We start from the raw sequence: 13,651 nt of genomic DNA on the forward strand, positions 1-13,651 counted from the left end.
TGGGGCCGGCCGGGGGCGGGCGGGGCGGCCGCGGTGGCCGTCGCCTCACTTCCGGGAGCGCCCGGGCGCCGCGCCCGCCTTCTGCCGTCCGGCCCCGCACCGCACACCGCACACCGCACACCCGGACGAGCGCGCAGCCGGGCCGGACTCCCCAGGGCGCGCGGCCCGGGCCGCTCCCTCCGACCATGGGGGCGTCGGCGCGGCTGCTGCGCGCGGTCATCATGGGGGCGCCGGGCTCGGGCAAGGGCACCGTGTCGTCGCGCATCACCAAGCACTTCGCGCTGAAGCACCTCTCCAGCGGGGACCTGCTCCGAGACAACATGCTTCGGGGCACAGGTGGGAGCCCGGGCCGGAGCGGAGGCGGCGCGGCGTAGCCCGGGATGGGATTTGCTGGCGGGGATGCGGGTCCCGCGGAAGCTAGACCCCCGGAAACGAGACCCCCGGAAGCGAGACCCCCGGATACGGGTCCGGGTATGCGGGTGCAGGGATTACGGGCGCAGGGACGCGGACGCGGCACCCCCTCCCGCTGCCCAGCGGGGCAGATCTTAGCTGCTGAGCAATTGCGCCCCGAAGGCTCCAGCCTCCGGGGGCCGGGGGCCGCTTCCGGCGGGTTATTGGTGAAAGAGATTAGGAATTGAGGACGAGTTCGAAGTTCAAAGATCAAAGTAAACCGCTTGCTTGGTTTGTTAGAGAAGCACGTCCAGTTCCAGTCGCTGCTGCTCCCTCGGGTGCTGTGGCCTGATCTCCACGTGCCCTTTAACCTGGAGGACTGAAGTTTGACCTGAAGGGTTTGATCTTCCTTTTTTTTTTTTTTTTTTTTTTTTTTTTGTTACACTGGGATTTTCTGGTTCTGACGTTTCTTCCATAATCTGAAGGCCCGAGTATTTTTCTTAGGCTCGTTGTAGTCACAAAAATTGGCTTAGATCTTTGATACCCCAGAGATTTCTTAGACAGGAAAGCTATTCTTGGGCATAGTTATCGGAAGTTTCGTTTCTCGTGCCAGATAAATTCTGATAACTCAGTGCCAAATCCAGTCAAATTCTATACAGTGGATGAGTTTTATGTCAGTGCAAATCATCTCTTAAGAAACCTGCTTTTACGTATTTATGTTTTATTTTTATTTACTTATCTTTTTAAAGTCAGCTCCACCCCCAAGGTGGAGCCCAGTACGGGGCTTGGACTCATGACCCTGAGATCAAGACCTGAGCTGAGATCAGGAGTCAGATGCTTAACAGACTGAGTCACCCAGGCGCCCCACGAAAGGTGTTTTTAAAAAGTCAGCAGTAGGATGAGTTTTTTTTCCTCAAAGGTGTTGACCTTTGTTTTCCAAAAAACTCATTTTGAACCCTTTTTTTTTTTTAATGTTTATTTATTTTAAGAGAGAGAGAGAGTGCACGCATGCAACGAGAGCAGGGGAGGGGCTGAGAGAGGGGGAGAGAGAGGGGGAGAGAGAATCCCGAGCAGGCTCTGCGCTGTCAGCCCAGAGCCAGTCTTGGGCCTGATCCCATGAACCATGAGATCAAGCTGAAATCAAAAGTCTGAGGCTTAACCACCTGAACCACCCAGGTGCCCCTGAACCTCCTTTTCACATTCATCTTTTTAAAGTTTTATCTATTTATTTTTGGAAGAGAGTGAGCAAGTGCTCAAGAGAGAGGGAGACAGAGAATACCAAGCAGGGGCCACACTGTTAGCAAAGAGCCCAGTTCAGGGCTGGAATTCACAGGCCATGAGATCATGACCTGAGCCCATATCAAGAGTTGGATGCTGGGATGCATGGGTGGCTCAGCGGGTTGAGTGCCCGACTCCAGACTAGGTCATAATCTCGCCGTTCCCGGCTTCAAGCCCCGCATCGGGCTCTGTGCTGACAGCTCGGAGCCTGGAGCCTGTTTCGAATTCTGTGTCTCCCCCTCTCTCTGCGCCTTCCCTACTCAAACTGTGTCTCTCTCAAAAATAAGCAGTAACAAAAAAAAGTTTTTAAAGAGTTGGATGCTTAGCCGACTGAGCCACCCAGGCACCCCACATGCCCCTGAACCTGCTTTTAAAAAATTATAGAAGTAATGCCTACAGAAGTAAAAGAAGAATTGGAAAAGGGACAGAAGTACATGAAATGAAAAGTAAAATCTTCTCTCATTTCCTGCCTCAGTCCCATTCTTCACAGGGGAACAGGATCTCGTGTTTCCTTTTAGAAATGTGTGTGTAGGGGCGCCTGGGTGGCTCAGTCGGTTAAGCGGCCGACTTCGGCTCAGGTCACGATCTCGCGGTCCGTGAGTTCGAGCCCCGTGTCGGGCTCTGTGCTGACAGCTCAGAGCCTGGAGCCTGTTTCAGATTCTGTGTCTCCCTCTCTCTGTGACCCTCCCCCGTTCATGCTCTGTCTCTCTCTGTCTCAAAAATAAATGTTAAAAAAAAAAAAAAAATTAAAAAAAAAAATGTGTGTGTATAACACACACACATACGTGTGTATAGGTATGTGTGTATATAGGTGTGTGTATAACCTACATATCTCTTATTTTATGAAATACGCAATCATACTGTGTATGTATTCTGCACCAGCGTATTTTCACTTTATATCTAGGATGTTTTTCCACATCAAAACGTAAAAATCTGTTTCATTCTTGTAATGCTTACTTAGGTATCTATTTGCTGAATATTAAGGTCTGTTTAATCCCCTATTGATGAGCATTTAGCTTATTTTTCGGTGGGATTTTTGTCTGTTTCGAAATGCAGACAAATACGGGAAGAAAAACAACCACCTCAATGTTTTTAGTTCTCTTGGATTTCTCTGTTCAGCACCTAGTCTAGCGAATTGCTGTTTTCATTGTTCTCTTCTAAGGTTGATCCTTTAAAACATACAAAATGTTTTGTCATTAGTTAACGCTTCTAAATAAGGTTAAATTGCTTGGCCTGCTTGCTAAATGTTCTTGATGCAACATACTTCAGTAGTTAGGTAACAATAAACAGCCTCCGGAATGGCACACTAGGAAGGCATAATCCTTAAGGGGCCCTCTGAAAAATAACTCGAGCAGTGAGGTGTAACGATGTGTTTAAAGAACACCTTCAGCAGAGAGTTCAAGTTACCTTAATTTGTGAAAACATAAAAGGTTTTTTAAAGTTAAGTTTAAAGCTTTAATTGGCTTCACCTAATTGTAAACTTTTTTTCAAAATGAAGAAACATTGCTCTTTGTGTATCCTTAACATCCCTTGACGGGCCTGCTGTCCTCTTTCTGGCTCCACAGGGAGAAAGGAGGCTGGAGGGAGGGAAGAGAGCATCATGGGAAAAGGCGTCCAGCTTGCCTCAGGCATCTGCTCATTTTTAATAAGTCTTTAAAAAGCACAGTTCTTTACCAAAGAAAACAAAGTGGAGCTTAGGGAGGCGTTCAGGAGATTGTTATTACAGATGTTCAGTATCTCAGGACTAAGAACATATTCTCAATAAAAATGTTTCTCTTCTAATAGTTTTCTCTTTGAATATTTCTCTCCTTCCTCTCCCTCTCTCTCTCTTTCTCTCTTTTGTGTGTGTGATTGGATCTTTCCCACAGGATCAGAGCCAGAAAAGAGGTGTTGTCTTCTATTGAAAAAAACTAGAAGCGAACTATACTTACTATAAAGGAAGAAAAACACGTCACGAGACTATACAAAAGAAAATTAAAGTCCTCCTAATTACAACACCCAGATACAATTGTAATTAATCCTTTAGTGCCTTATGTGCTTTTTTCTTTCTCTTTTCTCTGTTGCATTTGTATGTCCAGCAAAACCTCGGTTTGCAAGCATAATTTGTTCCAGAAACATCCCTGCGATTCAAAGCACTCATATATCAAAGTGAATTTCAAGAACCATGGGTGCAATTGTGATCATGTGACGTTTGGCATCATATACTACTCGTTTTGCAAGACATCGCTCGTTTATCAAGTTAGAATTCATTAGAAATGTTTGCTCGTCTTGCGGAACACTCCCAGAACAAGTTACGTGCAGTCCAAGGTTCTATTGTATTTGCAAAATTGTTGCATTCTAAATGATTGTTTATATACCCTTTTTTCTCACTTACTTTGAGCATGCTCACATGCCACGAAGCGGTCTTAACAATGATATATTTAATTTTCTAACATTTCCCTGTTATTTGGACATTTATGTTGTTAACCATTCTCTGCCGTAATAAATACCATTATGACTATCCCTGTACATGAATGTTTCGTAGCATCTCTGCCTATACTTATGTCCTTCCAATAGCAAGTCCCTGTTGTGGAGTTTCTATAAATACGGTATTTCATGAGGGTGCTGTGTTTTTGTTTTTGTTTTTTAAGTTTTTTTTAATGTTTGTTTTTGAGACAGAGAGAGAGAGAGAGAGACAGAGCATGAGCGGGGGAAGGGCAGGGAGAGAGGGAGACACAGAATCCGAAGCAGGCTCCAGGCTCCGAGCTGTCAGCACAGAAACCCACGAACCACGAGATCACGACCTGAGCCGAAGTCAGCTGCTTAACCGACTGAGCCACCCAGGCGCCCCGAGGGTGCTGTGTTTTATAACCTACGGCTGTCATCTATAGCTAAAGTTCATTTTTATTTTTTAAAGTTTATTTATTTTGAGAGAGACAGAGACAGTGTGAGCAGGGGAGGGGCGGAGAGAAAGGGAGAGAGAATCCTGAGCAGGTTTTGAGCTGTCAGCATGGAGCCCAACGCCCGGCCTGAACTCTGGAACCGTGAGATCATGACCTGAGCCAAAATCAAGAGTTGGACGCTTAACCGACCGAGCCACCCAGGCGCCCCTATAGCTAAAGCTTAAAAAGTTTAAAATCAGCCCAGAGGATGTGATAAGGACCCTGGAGACACAAGACAACCTGTTGACAGTAGCAAACCTGTAGTAATGGTGGGCCAGCCCTGACCCTGGAGTCAGGAGACTTGCATCTGACCCTTAGACGTTTAGGCCAGCCTTCTCACTTAAAGATGAGAAACTGAGTTCAGGCGAGGTTGAAGAATTCGCTCACTAATAAACAACAGTTGCTGGGAGACCAGGATGAACACTCAGGTCTCCTCGAGCGCCAGTTAAACACTTACCCTCATGCGGTATTGACATTCAAGAAATAATTTTAGGTAGACACGATTTTTTAATTTCAAAGTATATTTGAAAAGCAACTAGCACACCAAACCTTTACTTTTATGAACATTATAGTGTGTTCATTTAAAAAGCTGGGTCACTTTAGGGGTGCCTGGGTGGCTCAGTTGGTTAAGCGTCGAGCTCTTGACCTCAGTGCAGGTCGTGAACTCACGGTTCGTGGGACTGAGCCCTGCAGCGGGCTCCGTGATGGCAGTGCAGAGCCTGTTTGGGACTCTCTCTTTCCTTCTCTCTCTGCCCCTCCCCTGCTTACAGTCTCATTCTCTCTCTCTCAAAATAAATGAATAAACTTAAAAAAATAAATAGCGGCACCTGGGTGGCTCAGTGGTTAAGCATCTGACTTCAGCTCAGGTCATGATCTCACGGTTTGTGAGTTTGAGCCCCACGTGGGGCTGTCTGCTATTAAATTTTTTTTATAATTGTTTATTTTTGAGACCGAGAGAGACAGAGCATGAATGGGGGAGGGTCAGAGAGAGAGGGAGACACAGAATCGGAAGCAGGCTCCAGGCTCTGAGCTGTCAGCACAGAGCCCGACACGGGGCTCGAACTCACAGACTGTGAGATCATGACCTGAGCGGAAGTCGGAAGCTCAACTGACTGAGCCACCCAGGCACCCCCGGGGCTGTATGCTATTAATGTAGAGCCCGCTTCAGATCCTCTGTCCCCCCCCCCCGCCCCCACTCTCTGCCCCTCCCTTGCTTCTCTCTCTCTCTCAAAAATAAACATTAAAACATTAAAATAAATTAATAAAAGAAAATAAAAAGGAAATCATTTCTGGGGCACCTGGGTGGCTCTTGATTTCATAGGTGTGAGATTGAGCCCCACATTGGGCTCCACACTGAGTGGGGACCTGCTTGAGATTCTCTCTCCAGCTCTCTCTGCCCCTCCCCCACTCTCTCTCTCTCACAATAAACTTAAAAAAATAATTTCTATTATTATATTTTTTCTGATAGAAAATTTATAAAATACCCAATAGTGTAAATATGTACAAAAATCACTTATATCACACAGAGATGGCTACTATTTTTTGTTTAATATTTATTTTTGAGAGAGAAAGAGAACAAGCAGGGGAGGGGCAGAGAGAGGGACAGAGGATCTGAAGTGCTGCACTGACAGCAGAGAACCCGACTTGGGGCTCAAACTCACGAACCGTGAGGTCGGGAACTGAGCCCAAGTCGGACTCGGACGCTCAGCCAACTGAGCCACCCAGGCGCCAGTGAGGACTACTATTAACGAGTTGCGAGTGGCTTTCCATTTTTTTTTTTCTGTTTATACATTTGCATTTATATATTTTTATATAATAGAGAATTTGAAATAGGTGTAGATTATTTTGCAACTTCTGTTGACATTGCACATTATCACATGAGTGTGCTATCCAGAGGTCCCCTTTAGCGGTTTCCTAGGGGGTCTGGAATGGGATAAAACAAATACATCTGCTGATAGGTTTTGTCTCCCTCCCCTGCTGTAGAAATCGGCGTGTTAGCCAAGACTTTCATCGACCAAGGGAAGCTCATCCCAGATGATGTCATGACTCGGCTGGCTCTACACGAGCTGAAAAACCTCACTCAGTGCAGCTGGCTGTTGGACGGTAAGTGGTGTTGGGAGCGCCTCAGCTGTCCAGAGGAGCGTGGGCAGAGAAGGAGCATTTCGTGGCTATGGACGCACGTCTGGTGGGCAGGGGGCCTGAATGCCGCCATCCAGCACCCTGAAGCCTTGGGCCACTCGTCTTCTCTGGACCTGCTTGTTCATCTGAAGGGAACGACAGAAGTGGACTACACGATTTCTGTGCTCCTTTTAGATGTGACTCGTTCCTTCCCCCTCCTTCGAGAATATTTTATGGTGAGGGAGGGTCACGACAAAAGGGAGAAGGAACGGTGGAGAGTAATTTACAGTCCAGCTGTGAACGTTCCCCAGCCAGAGGTGTGGTGGAATCCTTGAGGGCAGGTTGATACTCAGGTCTGGGGGGGTGGGAGAGAGAGAGAGACAGGTATTTATTTTGAGGAATTGGCTCACATGATGATGGAGGCTGAAGAGTCCTAAGATCTTCAGGGTGAGCGTGCAGAGACCCAAGAGAGCCGATGGGCGATCTGGCTCCAGTCCGAAGGCCAGCAGGCTTGACAGCCAGGAGGAGCTGGCCTCGGTTGGAGTCGAAGGCAGGAAAAAACCGAGGTCTCAGTCTCAACTCCAGGGCAGGCAAGCAGGCAGGAAGAACTCCCCCTTATTTGGAGGGGAGAGTCAGCTCTTTTGGTTTGTTCAGGCCTTGGGTGGCTTAGGCGAGGCCCACCCACATCAGGGGAACGGTCTGCTTCACTTAGTCCGATGACTTAAATGTTACTTTTGTCCCAAAACAGCTTCTCAGACACACCCAGGGTAACACTTGACCAAGTATCCGGACACCCCATGGTCCAGGCGAGTTGACTCACAGAATTAACCGTCATCCCAATTGCCCTACAGCTGTGATCAGCCTGCCTGGTATTCTTGCTTTGTTTTCAGACTGTTCAACATTAATGAATCCTCTTCCTTCTCTCCCCTCCTCCCCCACTCCCTTCCTCCCCTTATTCTTTTGTCATTGTTGTTGTTGAATTTGTAAAGGTTTTCCAAGGACACTTCCACAGGCAGAAGCCCTGGACAGAGCTTATCGGATAGACACGGTGATTAATCTGAACGTGCCCTTTGAGGTCATTAAGCAGCGTCTCACTGCTCGCTGGATTCATCCCGCCAGCGGCCGAGTCTACAACATTGAGTTCAACCCTCCCAAAACCGTGGTGAGTGGCTGTGGTGGCACTGGCCTGGCCTCTCACGGAGCGGACGGTCTCTGATTCCTCTTGCCCTCACAGACGGAAGTTCTGTGACGCCTGACCAAAGCTCCAGGGGGACGCTCTGGGGTCACTTGGCGCAGTGGACGAGTCCAGTCCACTCAGCTTGTTGGGAAAGGAGTCCCCAGGAGCGACAGGGGGCTTGGTACTCGTTCAGAAGTATTTGCGGATTTCCTACTACGTGCCAGGCGGTGTGTTAGGAGTTGGGGTGATAAGGATTAGTGACCACTTGAGAGGGTTTGCAGTTCAGATTCCCAGTCTATAGCTGATTCATTCTGCGTACGTACGAAATTAGTTAGAGGCTGAGATGATCCTGGGGTCTCGTGGCCCTGTGCTGCAAAATGATCTATGTTTGGATTTGCTTCTGTTTACTGGAAAGCACGCTTTTGTGCTTCGTACTTGCATACAGATGTTTAAAAATCACTTAGCTGCTTATAAAACTGTGCTTCAAAACTGAGATGTTTGGTACCAGCCTCTCCTAACTCTTCCATAGGGCATTGATGACCTGACTGGAGAGCCTCTCATTCAGCGTGAGGACGATAAGCCAGAGACAGTTGTCAGGAGACTGAAGGCGTACGAAGTCCAAACAGAGCCGGTCCTGGAATATTACCAGTGAGTTTGTCGCTCTTCAGAGCTTCTCTTGCGTGATGAAACACCAAGTCGGTTTTCAGTTAGCCCATGCTTTCCAGCTGGAATGCTAACATACCAGAAGATCCGATTCAAACTGGTTTGAACGGTAAGGGAAATGTAGCGTGTGTGACAGAGAAGTCCCGGAGGTAGGCTGGGCTTCGGTCACCACGAGGTCTGGACAGAATGTTGGCGTTCTCCCAGCTTCCTGTGGGCTTTGTCCTTAGACTCCCCGCGTGCTCACACACAGTAGCCAGGAAACAGGCAGGGCGTCCTCTTTCACGAGGGCTGAGGGGTCAGCTTTCCCCCCAGTGGACAAAAGCCCCACACGTCGTGAAGACTGCACCAATTTGAGCAGCCGCTGTGGTCAGGGAGCACCTTGCACCGACTGTTTTAGGCTTAGGTGACCGCTCGTTCTGGAGCCGGCCCCTGCTTGGGAGGGAGGAGACTGGCCGGTCCCCACCTGGAGCTCGGAGTGGACCGACGTCGCCCGAACTCTGCTGGCAGGTAAAGGGCGGGCTGCCGTGAGCGCTGGGGCGGCGAGTCCAGGAATGCCCGCCACCTGTGCCACTGGAGGGCGCATGGAAGCTTCAGGCGGCTCCCTCTCCTCCCCTCGTTTGGCTCAGTCTTCGAAAGCTTATATTCTCACACGGTTCCGTCCGCTCTTCAGGAAGTTCCTATCCCACAACACCTATGGGAACTCTCCTGGATAAATCTGTGACCCGGTCTCCTTAGTCCGGCTTTCCCTCCGCTTACACAGGAGGGATCCCTCCCATCCCCTTTCCCTTCCCACACGCACTACCTGAACGGTGCTTCAGAGTCAAGACAGCACAGTGTTGTGGTTGGAGCAGACTCTGGAGCCAGACTCCCCAAGTCCAAATCCCCGCTCGTTGTTTATTCACCTGGTCTTCACCTCTTGCTTAAATGGGGGTAAGAATAGCGGGTCGAAAGGGTGAGTTAGTGTGTGTAACTCCTAGGATTGTGTCTGCCCCATAGTAAACCCTGTGTAATCAGTGGTGTTGTTGTAATGGGGCAGGTACGCAGCGAAATCTGAAGCAGCAGTCTCCAGACTATTCTAGTAGTACTTTCTGGAGGGCGAGATTACAAGGGCACTTTCTGGGGTCGCTGTTACCCATAACTCCGTGGTTGCTAGAATGAGCTCGTCTCTACTGGTTACCAGCTGTGCGTGTGTGGCCCCGGGCAAGGCATTCAACCTTTGTGGCACACATTCTCTGTGTGTGTCAAGTCAGAGCAATAGTAAACAGTACCTACCGTATAGGGTTATTAAGGGAACTGAGAGAATCCACGTGAAGACTTCCCGCGGCCCTGGCACTAATAAACCACTCCGTGGTAGCTGCTGTTATTATTCCCTCTGCTGACACCGTGCCAAACGTTGGTCCACACGGATCAAGGCCGGGCCCCCAGGAAGTTGTGTATCTGCCATACGTGGGGGAGGCTGAGAGCTGGGTAGATCGTGGTTACCGTACAACGTGCTGTGTGCTGCTATCAGCCAGGAACCTAATTCACACTAACTTTGAGCAAAAGGGGAATGTATTGTAACCACAAGGTCCAACGATAGTTCCTGCGTCCGGTGTTCAGACAGCGTCCTCAGGCCCCGGTCACACTCGGCTCTACTTTTCCATGTTGGCGGCTTCGATCTCAGGCGGGCTGTCCCTCCGTGAGCCTCTCAACACCCCAGCTTATCTCCTACCAGTTGAGCTACTGAGCAGAAAAGAGAGCGTCTTTGGCAGCAAAAGCCCTCTGGTCGGCACTGATGGGCCCCGATCACGTCCATTCTTGAAGCTGGGAAGCGGGGAGAGTCCCACCCAAATCGCATGGACCTGGTGTGGTGAAGGTGGTGTTTCCCAAAAGGGGTTTTGTTATTCACTCAAAAGTAAGCAGAAGGGAGAAGGCATTGTTGCTGAGCAGATAAGAACCCTGCGAGCCTATTCGTGGAGGTAACCACCGGTTACTTCTCTCCCAATGTGGGAAGAGGGGTCGGGAAAGCTGCAGAGAGGAAACATAAGGATCCAGGTCCCTGTCTTAGGAGACAAACCTGGTCTTTCCAGGCTTCCGGCTTTTGCTACCTCTTGCCATTAATTGAAGCTTTTCCTTCTGAACGCCCGCATGCAGAACTAGGGCTGGACTTAACCAAAAACTAAGAGTGGTATATGGAATATCAATATGCGTTGATATTTTGTTTTGTTTATTTTTAATTTTTTTAATGTTTATTTATTTTTTGAGAGAGAAAAAGAGAGACAGAGCGTGAGCAGGGGAGAGGCAGAGACAGAGGGAGGCACAGAATCTGAAGTAGGCTCCAGGCTCCAAGCTGTCAGCACGGAAACCCACGAACCACGAGATCACGACCCGAGCCAAAGTCGGATGCTTCACCGACTGAGCCACCCAGGTGCCCCTGCACTGATATTTTAAATACTGACAGTTGTATTTGTTTTTAAAACTCTTTCAGCAGTGGGACATTTACAGAGTAATTAGGTCTGTGTTAACAAACAGCTTTATGTTCTTACTCTTTAAAGGACCTACAGTTGAAGCAGGTTTTATTACATAGAAATTAAAAGGGCACATGTTCATCCAAGGTACAGCTTTAGGATTGTATACAATTGTATACAATAGGTGCCTGCACTTGTGCCCTCAGTAATTAACTCACTTGTAACACTGGCTTGATTCAGGAGGCCACAGCAGTTAAGAAACTTGTTCTCTTGAAAGCTTGACAAGATGCCTGTGAATTTAGGAGGGCTTCTAATATGCAGAGACTACACTATTTGCATAGTGTCTTTCCTTAGCAGATGTTTCTTAACCAAGAAAACAGTGGGAACTACTCAAAGTTAGTCTTAACTCTGGCCAATCGTATGAGGTATCAAGAGAGGAATGCTTTTGTCCCCAGGGAAGCCTCTGAAAACCAGGTGAAAGGTTGCAGAGGTACGATGATCCTGTTTTCAGGAAGAAAGCGGGGTTCAGCCTTGAAGACACTGTGTGCGTGTGGGTTGCAGGAGGAGGGTAAGCAAAGGGAGTAATGCCAGCATGTCTGGAGGGAGTCTCTTTTGAGGAGCAACCCTGGGATTCTGATCTCACCCCCAGGAGTAAACAGACACTGGCTGCTGGTCTGATGGCAAGCCAGACAAATCTGCCTGGGGAAAAATGGAGAAACACAATAGGAAGCTCAATAAAAACTTTGTATTCCCTTTTCCTCTAAAACGTGAAAGGATAGCATAGAGGAAGAAATAAAACTAGGCAAAAAGAAGGAAGCACAAGCAAGTATTAGACAGCAGTTTTGCAAGTGGGGAAGTAGAGGCAAGGAAAGGTATCTGACAGGCCCCGTGTTGGGGAGCTACTCCGTGTGTGATCTGGGCTGTTACTTTCTAAACACACAGTTGTATCAGTAACAAAAGGAATCTGAGCTACAGAAAGGATTAAGTGAGCCAGTATATTTAAAACACTGAGCACATACTCAATAAATAAGTGCTACTATTTTTCAAGTGACTGTTTCCATAAGCCAGAGGGCACAGCTGAAACTAAAGTCTAGGTTTACCAACGCTAAGCCAATGCCTCTTTCTCTGGATCACAGATTACTTACTGAGACCCCTAAACCCACTTTTTTTTTTTTTTTTTTAAAGTAAACTCTACCCCTCAAGGGCTTGAACTCACCACCCTGAGATCAAGAGTTGGATGTTCTACCGACTGAGCCAGCCAGGCGCCCCTCACATCATCATCTTTGAAGAATCACTTTGAGGGGCACCTGGGTGGCTTAGTCATTAAGCGTCTGACTCTTGGTTCCTGCTCAGGTCATGACCTCATGGTTCGTGGGTTTGAGCTCCGTGTCGGACCCTGCTCTCTCTCTCAAAATAAATCAACATTTAAAAAAAGAAAACAACAACAACAATCACTTTGAAAAAGCTCATTAGGAAGAGTCAGACCTGTGTTTTTTTGTTTGTCATCTTTAGGAAAAAGGGGGTGTTGGAAACATTCTCCGGAACAGAAACCAACAAGATCTGGCCCTATGTCTATGCTTTCCTACAAACAAGGGTTCCACAAGTAAACCAGAAAGCATCAGTTACTCCATGAGGAAAAGTGCATAAAACCAGTAAGATGAGCAGGGGCTCCTCGTCCGGAGCCTGCCATGTATGAGTTTTTTTGAAAATTGTATTAGTTTCAGTTGTACTGATTTTATTCTGGAAATTAAGGATATGTCCAATGACGAAGATTCATGTTTCCGTCCAGTGTGTTTTATCCACTTATCTTCTATGGGCATGCAATTAAAAAATATCAGATATGTCTTCACTTCTGAAAATTTTTCTAAAGGATAATTAAAAGAGCAATCGGAAATAACGTAAGTTTTGTTCAGAAGAGCAAGTGATACAAATTTTATTTCTCTGGAAAAGCTAATAAAAAAAATTCCACGTCACTCTGAAAAGTATCTCATCAGAGAAATTTGCATAGACTGTTGCCCAAAAAACGGCATCACTAGCATTATGGTACATGGTTTTTTGAGACACTAGGTCTATCAAATTCCAGAAAACAACAGGAAACGCGCATTAGTTTCAGAATGCAAATTCACTGCTGCCTTTATACTAAGAAACTTACAAGCATAGCCATTTTTGCTGTATTTATTTTGTCGTTAAACATACCTTCAGTTTACTCAGAATTTTCAGTCTGCTATACAATTGTATTAAACTAGCATATAGGAAAATACTACTTTCCTATGACATGTTGTCTTTTGAGAATACGTGTCCTGAGGAAAATGTTAGAAAGTGACCCTAGAAGTTCTTGCAGAAGCACCGAAGTTGAATTGTCCACAGAAAATGTCATCACAGTCTTATGTTTTTGGGTGTTACTCAGGTTAAGAAATATGTGCTACTTGCCAGAAATATGACCTACTTGCCAGTTTCTGATCAGTGTGTAACTTCTGCGTTGAAGAGTAACCAGTTAAAGTACAAAAAGAAAAGCAAAGCCATGGCCCGAAGTGAAGCAAGCATACTTGGCCATCAGGAAGTAGGAACAGGTGTGCCTGGGGAGCATTCCCTTGACAGAGGGAACAACCCTAATTAGTAATCAGGTGTAGCAATGAAGAAGGATTTACCTGAAAGGC

The 13,651-nt window shown here is 47.3% G+C and overlaps 1 protein-coding gene across 1 annotated transcript; it reads left to right on the forward strand.

Annotated features, from left to right (window-relative positions):
* Window positions 1-67: 67 nt before the first annotated feature.
* Window positions 68-13,051, forward strand: AK3 (adenylate kinase 3). Its single transcript, XM_049644384.1, has 5 exons — window positions 68-336; window positions 6,573-6,692; window positions 7,697-7,869; window positions 8,414-8,532; window positions 12,507-13,051. The coding sequence occupies exons 1-5, from the start codon at window positions 186-188 to the stop codon at window positions 12,625-12,627; spliced, it is 684 nt and encodes a 227-aa protein (XP_049500341.1). The 5' UTR covers window positions 68-185; the 3' UTR covers window positions 12,628-13,051.
* Window positions 13,052-13,651: the final 600 nt, after the last annotated feature.

The sequence above is a fragment of the Panthera uncia genome, chromosome D4 (genome assembly GCF_023721935.1).
Source record: "Panthera uncia isolate 11264 chromosome D4, Puncia_PCG_1.0, whole genome shotgun sequence".
NCBI lineage: Eukaryota > Metazoa > Chordata > Mammalia > Carnivora > Felidae > Panthera > Panthera uncia.

Excerpts from the sequence above, each read along its gene's own strand:
- AK3 (XM_049644384.1), top strand. The coding sequence starts at position 186 with ATGGGGGCGTCGGCGCGGCTGCTGCGCGCGGTCATCATGGGGGCGCCG. Across the intron at positions 6,693-7,696 it reads GTGCAGCTGGCTGTTGGACG|GTTTTCCAAGGACACTTCCA; the intron begins GTAAGTGGTGTT and ends GAATTTGTAAAG. Across the intron at positions 7,870-8,413 it reads TCAACCCTCCCAAAACCGTG|GGCATTGATGACCTGACTGG; the intron begins GTGAGTGGCTGT and ends ACTCTTCCATAG.